This window comes from Procambarus clarkii, chromosome 71 (genome assembly GCF_040958095.1).
Source record: "Procambarus clarkii isolate CNS0578487 chromosome 71, FALCON_Pclarkii_2.0, whole genome shotgun sequence".
Classification (NCBI taxonomy): Eukaryota; Metazoa; Arthropoda; class Malacostraca; order Decapoda; family Cambaridae; genus Procambarus; species Procambarus clarkii.
In genome coordinates, this window is record NC_091220.1 from 13,529,660 (window position 1) to 13,539,659 (window position 10,000).

The following is a 10,000-nucleotide window of genomic DNA, read 5'->3' on the forward strand; positions in this document are numbered from 1 at the left end:
GTCTGCGGGAACATTGTGAATGTTTTCACTTAACCACCTTGGCAGAGCTGGTAGGAAACTCTAAGTTACTACTTGTTTCACTAGTGTGAAACACTATAAGTCTATTATAATGGTTTAGTATATTACTGTATGACAACACCGGATATTGTGGTGACTGGAGGTGAGATATTGAGAAATCACAACGTAGTGTCACGGGGATTTTTGGCAATTTCCTGTTGAAGTTTACGTGTTTACGGCACGCATAGACGCAATAAAGCACCTAAATTATTGGGATCGTCTCAAAGCCCTCCAAATGTACTCACTAGAAAGAAGACGAGAGAGATATCAAATAATATACACCTGGAAGATACTGGAGGGCCAAGTATCAAATCTACACAGTAAAATAACAACGTACTGGAGTGAACGATATGGAAGAAAATGTAGAATAGAACCAATGAAGAGCAGAGGTGCTACTTGGACTTGTTCCGAGTAGCTGAATCTATAACGACAACAAACAAACCCAAGCCACAACAGCTTCTGCATATGGGTTCAAGACGGAACGACAGGTCGTCTAAACGTGGGGTTGGGTTATTTACTAAGCCCAGGGCTTGCAGACGACAGCCCATCCTCTAGGAGCATCCGCCTTATGGCGCTGAAATCGTGCACAAGACTAACACCATTGAAGCTAAAGTAAGAAAATGATGCACATTCAAAACAGAACAACGTATCTTGCAATCTTGCACAGGCGAGTAACTTAGCAATTACTTGAAACTTTCATTCTCTCGTGAAGGTAAAGAAATGCTGACAGGAAAAGTATACTTTTTCGATCTAAAAATGTAACACATTATACAAAGTCAAGAAAGACAAAGATAAGAGGAAGCCATTTGCGATATTAAACCCAAACATTTTTGTATGCAAAACTCCTAAGCAAAAGTCACATCTAGTATTGGCACAAAAACAATTGATTGACAGTCGAGAGGCGGGACCAAAGAGCCTAAGCTCAACCCCCGCAAGGACAACTAGGTGAACACTTGCTTCAGGGAGCTGGAACGATAGAACTGAGCGCAACACCGCGAACAGTGTTCTCAGTGAACCATTGAACACAGTGAAGATCACAGAACAAAAATTATTTTGTCACGAAGGCGACACCAATCTCGCCCACCTGGCCACCCGTGCCTTGACTGGACTTTATAGTAGTCTTAGACAGTCTGCCCGAGGGCCTGCGGGCCGCTTCAAGCAACAGCCTGGTGGTCCAAACTCTCAAAAGTCAAGCCTGGCCTCGGGGCGGGCTTGGGGAGTAGAAGACCTCCCAGAACCCCATCAAGCTGGTATCGAGCCTCCTCCAGGCCCTCACTTCTGCAATGTCATATTACAAATTAGACAAAAATAAATCAATCAAAGTTAAATGGAGTCTTTGTGGTGACTTGATAATAGGAAACCACTCAAGTACCTCCATTACACAAAGGTGGCAGCAAATCAGTCACAAATATCTATTTGCCTTTATTATAACATATCATAAATACAAATCTTTGACATAGTGACATCTTTTGACATTGACATGAGGCTATAAGAGACGTGAATTGACATGTGCACAGTCTGCCCAACATGAGATGACGCTAGACAGCTCGCCTTAAGTGGGACAGATCCACTCACTGGATCTCTGCTCAGCGTCTTAGATGCTCTGGAAGACGTACACAATATCAACGCAATATTTACAGACCGCGACAACCTTCAACTATTATAACTCTGATGTAATATCACACAAGATCCCTACGTCGACCTGCGGATTGTGTTGGTTGGGCGGAACCATGCCGTTGTTCCCGTCATGGCGTGGTTGGTATGTGTGGACGGGGTTACTTGAGGAAACGAGGCGGTAATACCAAAGGAAGGCGAAATAGGAGAACATTACCACAAAATAGGAAGATTGAGAGCGATGAAAAATAGTGGAATGGGAAAACCATTCCACTATTTTTCATCGCATACAGCGAGATGGTAAACGTCAGTCGGTAAGAAATTGACAATGTTGTAGGTAAGTGTGTGTGTGTGTGTGTGTGTGTGTGTGTGTGTGTGGTGAGGGTTGCTGGCGGGTCTTGGAGTGCCTCTCTCTTCTCTCCTGACGGAGGGGGTGATGTAGGGGAGGTCTCCATGTGCACACAGGGAGGAGCAGAGAGTGGGGGGGTCAACACGTGGCTCGTGTGAACGTCAGCAGGTGGTCAGCCCACTCACACACAGACTTAAACAGAGGGGAGAAAGGGAACGTTGATAAAAATGGTCAAGGCAACATGTAAAGGATGAATTAGTAGGAGAGAAATGTACTCTAACCTAAATGGAATGGCAGAGAAAAATGTGTGCAGCTCTGAAGGGTGAAATATAGAGGGAAACGAGCTCGATATTTTATAAAGTCGTAAAGCTTTATCCTGAGTGGACATCCTCGTCTTGTGCAGACGCACCACTAAAGCTCTTTGCGGTAAAGATTTATACTTGAGGTCACTTGACAACGGAGGAGCTGAGAAAGTGGTGTGGAGCGCCTTAAATTGTGGCAGGCAGGTCCTGAAGGGCCAGGAGGAGAGCAGTGATGGCTCCCAAAGCTGCCTCAGCAAGATCTGTAATGCTACCCGCAGCATCAGTATTGTTTCTGCAGTGTACAGGAGCTACAGTCCTAGTCACTATGATGCTGAGCGTCAGGTGGTGGTGGTGGTGGCTGGAGATGGTGTGGCTGGATGTGGCAGAGATGGTGTGGCTAGAGGAAGCTGAGGCATGTAGCAGTGGTCAGGACGGGTCGACTGTTGTGATGTGTTGTTGCAGCGAGATAACTGAATTGCTGATTGCAGTTTCATCAGCACTAAAACGTGTTATGCTCAACGTAATAAATGCTGGCATTGTTGTTCCTCGTTGTTGAGGAGTGATGGCTGCTGGTACCGTGATGAGTTGGTAGACATGGTGTTTACATGTGTGTGTGTGTGTGTGTGTGTGTGTGTGCGCAGACAGGCTAATGTATAAAGCATTTCTTAGATCATCTAGAGTACTAGACTAGGGGTTCTTAACCGGGGGTCTTCACACCCCGCGAAGGCGTGTGAAGCACTCTTCACTCTACCCACCACGAGACTAAGAAAAATACCGGAACGCGAAGATGCCAACATAGAAGATACTGCTCAACATGACACGCCCATTACACCTGATTAATCTTTCTATGTACTTCATACCCTTTTTTCGCCTTATTATTCTCACTATTACGCCTTACTCTTCACCTGTTTTATTTGTATTTGTCTGCTCCTGACCTCCCAAATGGAATAAATTCAATATGCCCTGTTCTGTCCCATCACTTGAGAATGAACCATGTTGGTTCGAAATGTTTTGTATATTTATAAGAAGTCTCGAACGAAGATGACTTTTGGAGAAATCCTCTTATATATATATATATATAATTACTACTGTCTAGTGTGTGGTTTGGTCAACATATTTCAGCCACGTTATTGTGACTCCTCGTCTGCACCGCTCCTTATGATACAACTCCTTGTCCTCGTATCCTCCTGTGTGTGTTATATTGTCATAATGTCTTAGTACTTCCTCCTCATAATGACGCCCAGCCACTTGGGCTGGACGGTAGAGCAATGGTCTCGCTTCATGCAGGTCGGCGTTCAATCCCCGACCGTCCAAGTGGTTGGACACCATTCTTTACGTCCGTCCCATCCCAAAACCTTCTCCTGACCCCTTCCCAGTGTTATATAGTCGTAATGGCTTGGTGCTTTCTCCTCATAGTTCCTATTCCTTATAATGACCTAACCAAAGCGGTGAACAGAACTCTCGAAACCTTTTCCAGGTAAGATCCAGATAGTGTTGTGATCAGTTACGCTCAAATACTTAACAGATAGACAATACCATTATCCGAGGTTGATGTTCAGGTTGGTAATTTGCATACACAATTATTGTATATACCTAGATGCACCTACCTGCACGGGTAGGGGCTGGGCTGCAGCTCTTGGGTACCACCTCACAACCTTCAGTCGACTGGTGCACGTGTCCTGTAAACCCCCATTGTGTTTCGTCATATATTTGAACCTAAGTCTGAAGCTGGCTTCCGCCTCTTCAGTCTCAAGTTGGTAAAGTTCATACAATAGTTTGGCACAAAGGATGTTCCTGCTACCGTCCTCAGGGCTCTAGTCTGGGGGGTGGGGCGCTGTGTAGCCAGTAGTGGTGGTAGTGCCACAGTGGTGGTGGCACTGTAGGTGTGGTGGTAGTGCCACAGTGGTGGTGGCACTGTAGGTGTGGTGGTAGTGCCACAGTGGTGGTGGCACTGTAGGTGTGGTGGTAGTGGCACAGTGGTGGTGGCACTGTAGGTGTGGTGGTAGTGGCACAGTGGTGGTGGCACTGTAGGTGTGGTGGTAGTGGCACAGTGGTGGTGGCACTGTAGGTGTGGTGGTAGTGCCACAGTGGTGGTGGCACTGTAGGTGTGGTGGTAGTGCCACAGTGGTGGTGGCACTGTAGGTGTGGTGGTTGTTTCACATTGGTGGTGGCACTGTAGGTTGTACCACTGTGTAGTGGAAGATGCGGTGGTATCTGTAATCAATATAATCTCTGGATATTGTAGCCTGGAATCTGGATATTGTAACCTGGAATCTGGATATTGTAACCAGGAATCTGGATATTGTAACCAGGAATCTGAATATTGTAACCAGGAATCTGGATATTGTAACCAGGAATCTGGATATTGTAACCTGGAATCTGGATATTGTAACCAGGAATCTGGATATTGTAACCAGGAATCTGGATATTGTAACCTGGAATCTGGATATTGTAACCAGGATTCTGGATAGTGTAACCTGGAATCTGGATAGTGTAACCTGGAATCTGGATAGTGTAACCTGGAATCTGGATAGTGTAACTTGGAATCTGGATATTGTAACTTGGAATCTGGATATTGTAACTTGGAATCTGGATATTGTAACTTGGAATCTGGATATTGTAACCTGGAATCTGGATATTGTAACCAGGAATCTGGATATTGTAACCAGGAATCTGGATATTGTAACCTGGAATCTGGATATTGTAACCAGGATTCTGGATAGTGTAACCTGGAATCTGGATAGTGTAACCTGGAATCTGGATAGTGTAACCTGGAATCTGGATAGTGTAACTTGGAATCTGGATATTGTAACTTGGAATCTGGATATTGTAACTTGGAATCTGGATATTGTAACTTGGAATCTGGATATTGTAACTTGGAATCTGGATATTGTAACCTGGAATCTGGATATTGTAACTCGTATCGTATCTACAATGAGCTACCGGTGACCGCCGTAGGACCTGGGTTATGCTATAGAGCGCATGTGACTAGTATACAGGCTACACAAATACCTTAGAGACTTGATACTGAGGATACCTACCTACCTACCTTGGGGTGATTCCGAGGATCAACGTCCCCGCGGCCCACTCTCTGACCAGGCGTCTCGTGCACTGTAATGAAAAGTGTTGTTGTGGTGAAGGAATGAGAGAATGTGGTTTGAGTTGTGGTGGAGTGACTGTGAGGAGCCCCTCGCCTCGTTCTGTGAGGAGCCTTTGAGCCTCGTTCTGTGAGGAGCCTTTGAGGCTCGTCCTGTGAGGAGCCTTTGAGGCTCGTCCTGTGAGGAGCCTTTGAACCTCGTTCTGTGAGGAGCCTTTGAACCTCGTTCTGTGAGGAGCCTTTGAACCTCGTTCTGTGAGGAGCCTTTGAACCTCGTTCTGTGAGGAGCCTTTGAACCTCGTCCTGTGAGGAGCCTTTGAACCTCGTCCTGTGAGCGGGTCTCCCTGGTCCTGTTGAGCAGCTCTCGCTAAGAGGATCCGCATGAAATCAATCAAGAGCCTCAGAGTGAGCAGCTCTTTTTTCTGGGAATTTTGCTGACGTTATCTCCTCCCTCATTAGAAAAAATATTATTTCGTCTTTTTTTCCCCTCTCTATTTTTTTTACCAATGATATATTTCGAATTAGAGTTTTTAGTCTAAATGTTAGTTAATTATGACAATTTTTTGTCTTTTATTGGTGCTAGTGTTTCGTTATTAATAGAAATTAGGTTACTACCAGAGTTAATATATTATTTTATCAGCGACTCTCGTCATCTGAATCAAATTTACTCTTCAATATGGTTTTTTCAGATTTATATTTAAATGATCTTTAGCTCTTATGTCATAAGCATGCGTTCTCAAACCTCAAGAAAAATATAAAAATAAAAGTTCCAGGGTTTTACAGATAATATTGCAGTCATTATCCCAACCTACCAAAGAACTCAAAGCAGAAAGTGTCGAGCCCGCTTAGTTGTACATTGTTTCAAATTTCCTCAAATATATTAATTTTGGAATCTCTTTGAATGAAAACAAAAAATTGAGCTTTTTGAGAATAGAATGTTGTCGCCAAAAAATGTGGGCGGATTTATATCGAGATTTATATCGATATAAATTGTTCTCCGGATTTATATCGAGAAGAACCTGCACTTACACACCGTTTGGTGCCGTGTGTAAATCGTGAGCTGGCAGCCCTTTTACTGTCATCCAGAATTGGGGTTGTTCTTGGAGAAGTTATGGATCTTATTGAAAGATATACCATAAATTCTGGAGAATTTCGACGTGCCATGCAAGAACATCTTGGAAGACGAACAAATCATTTTGTTCATGAGTTTTACCATTTTACACAAATCCTTACCAGCTAGGGAGGGAAAGATGGGAAGTGGGTGAGAGAGAAGCAAGAAAAACCGTTGGGGGGAGGCGCGCAAATTTTTAAATATACTTCGTAAAGATAACTGTACAGTAGAGTGATATATTCCGACGTAGGAGACTGGATATGCATCTTCGATCGAAACATATCTATTATTATTAATATAAATATAGTAAAATTCAATACTTCATTGAAGAGTAGAGCGGTTGCCTCCACATGGCTCCAAACACTGACATTTGAACTGAATACGATCAAAGCCCTTGACGACAATAAGCGTTTCAACGGGGACGACGCCAATTGTATATCTTTTTTCATGTCTGGTCTTCAAACATGACAACGATTTTACCAATATTCATAACGATTTTACCAATATTCATAACGATTTCCCCTCTTTGCCCCTAGCGACAGTGGTCAAATATGTAAGAATATTAAGCGGCCCCAGTGGGAGCTTGGGGAATCGCTGACCTAGAAAATCAACAAGGAACAAATGGCTGCCCGCATTCGCTGGCTCATATTTCAGCTGTTGTGTTGAGACCAACCTCCCACCCCTCGTACGGTACTCTGCTGCACACGCTAATATTTATTAGAATGTTTATTTGAATTTAGAGGTAGTGTCTCGGAATAAATATAATTTTATATATATATATATATATATTATATACACAGGTAATATTATTATTATTGACTCACTGGGGGTCAAATTTTGGTTTTATGCTTCACCAGGTGCAGAGCCCTTGCCATCGCTGCATATTCTAGTAGTGGTTTAACAAATGTTGTTGGTGGCCGTGAAGTCCTGATTGAGGTTTCTCAACGATGTTCTAATTTTTTCCCAGCGTCCCTAATGCTGCTGATGTTACCTTGTGTCCTGCGTTAGTGTTGGAATTATGTCCACTCAAATCTTTCTCTACGATTCCTATTGTTACCTATCCCTTGTGATGTAGATGCCTCCTGGTCTCTCTCCCTTTCCCATCTTCATTACCTTACATTTGTTTGCCCACTCCTGGAGTTTGTCAAGGTCCTACAATAACTGCTTGCAGTCTTCCTGTTTTTACACTCATCAGTTTAACATCATCTGAAAACATTGGCATGTACAAGCTCACTCGACCAGGTAGGTCATTCACATAAATTAGGAACAACGACGATCCCAGGATATAGCCTTGTGGTACCCCAAAGGATACCTGATCAACCAGGCTGTGACTCATACGTCAGGCTGCAAGCAGCCGCGTCCAACAGCCTGGTTGATCAGTCCAGCAACCAGGAGGCCTGGTCGACGACCGGGCCGCGGGGACGCTAAGCCCCGGAAGCACCTCAAGGTAACCTCAAGGTAACCCCGTTTCTTACATTCCTCCAGCTTGAAGCCTCCTGTCGGGCTGTGACTTGTTGCTTTCTGTTCTTCAGGTAGTCTCTTACTCGGGTCAATATTTTCCCAGTTATCTCGGCCTGCTTCTCCATCACATTCACCAGCCTTTCATGAGGAACTGTGTCAAATGCTTTTAGATAATCTAGGAAAATACAGTCTAGCCAGCCTTATCCTTACAGCCTGTCATGTCATATTTTATTAAGGTAGGATCCCTCTCAGGCATTCTAGATGCGGTAGTGAATGTCATGTCTGACAAACCAGTTGGAGTTGTATGGCAAGATGCCAGTGATGACAAAGTTAAGACAACAGTGGACAGACTGCATCTTCATGCTTTTGTAAAATACTTGTTAACACTGCACTATTTTCTTTTGATAATTACTTTTGCCTCATGTTAGTGTCGTGTATTACAAAGGGCATTATTGGACGAGCTTATCTATAGCAGCTTATCACAGTAACAAGGTTATCGCGAATAACCAAACTCAATTACGGGCTCACCATAGCCCGGGCTACATGGACATTTCATTCTGAGTAGCTAAATCTAAAATGGCAACAACATTATTGGAAGAGCTGTAACATTCTAATGCTCACATATTCACACCAAGTTACATAGACTGAAATGGATGATTACCACCTGTTATTTCAAGTTTCACCTGAGGTTTTCAGCTCCACCTGAGTCACTTGTCATGTCCAGCTAATGTATCTTATCTTTAGGTTATCTTGAGATGATTTCAGGGCTTAGTGTCCCAGCAGCCCGGTCTTTGACTAGGCCTCCTTTTTGTTACACATCCCCAGAAAGCAGCCTGTAGCAGTTGTCTAACTCCCAGGTACCAATTAACTGCTAGGTGAACAGGTGCATCAGGGTGAAAGTAACTGCCCATTTGTTTTCGCTTCCACCGGGTATCGAACCCGAATGCTCAGGACTACGAATCCCGAGCGCTGTCCACTCAGCTGTCAGGCCTCTGGTAGGCTGAATAAAAGTTACAAAGACAAATTTACAAATTTGAGTTACAATTGAGTTACAAATTTTCTGATGTGACTTATGACAAATTTTTCTTTACAGATGGCACTGAACTAGGTGGGACAGGTAGACAGCATCAGCTACACCTCAATGTAACGGAAGTTGGCACAGACCGAAGCACTCACACCGGAGGACAGTCTCTTCAGCTTTTTGGCTCTAACATCCAGCCTCGCCACTGTGTCATCGCACATACAGAAGGCATCGTCACTGTCACACCATGTTCCCGGGATGCAGATACCTTCGTTAATGGACAACGCATATATGAGACCACAATTCTTCAGGTTAGCCCTGATTTTACTCAGTTGTACAGTATTTAATACTGTAGTTGTTAGGACAATTACAGTGCTGGAATTAATATAGTTTCTCATATGAACGATATAAATGCTTTATTGAATGACGTTGTTTAAATACTTTACTTTTGTCTTGATATTACAGTATAGTTATTGTTCACTATTGTAAAACCTTTGTGTTAATTGTTTTTTTATTTTTCTGGGAAAATATTTACTATTCATTTTATTTGTATGTAATTATTAATTCATTATTATAATGAATGATATGAAATTGACTCAAAAATTTTATTACTCTCCAGCATGGCTGCTTTGTACGATTTGGACGTATCCACAATTTCCGATTCATTGATCCACAACAGGATGATCGAATGCGTCAACACCACCTAATAGACAGGTACAAGCCAATTACGGAGTTGTTATTGTTTTGGGTTAAAACAAGTTCTGTATAAAGTTGACCATCAGAGTTAATTATTTTATATTGTCTTTTTATCATTAATCTATACAGTACCTTAATGTTCTGATAAAATATTTTACTTTGTACATTAGTTTACTAAATTGCCTCATGCAAAGAGATAGGCTTTTTTGTATTCAAAACCATTGAAAAATAGTATGTAAAAATAAGGATAACATTATGCAGAGCTGTGTTGAATAACAATAGAAGATTGTGG

General features: G+C 42.9%; 1 protein-coding gene across 2 annotated transcripts in view; it reads left to right on the forward strand.

The window, feature by feature from the left end:
* Positions 1–10,000, forward strand: part of LOC138349798 (afadin-like) — a 238,413-nt gene that overhangs the window by 216,473 nt on the left and 11,940 nt on the right. For both annotated transcript variants that reach the window (XM_069312038.1, XM_069312039.1), the window contains exons 10-11: positions 9,085–9,323; positions 9,632–9,726. In XM_069312038.1, coding sequence (XP_069168139.1) covers positions 9,085–9,323; positions 9,632–9,726 — 334 coding nt within the window. The remainder of the gene's footprint in view (positions 1–9,084; positions 9,324–9,631; positions 9,727–10,000) is intronic.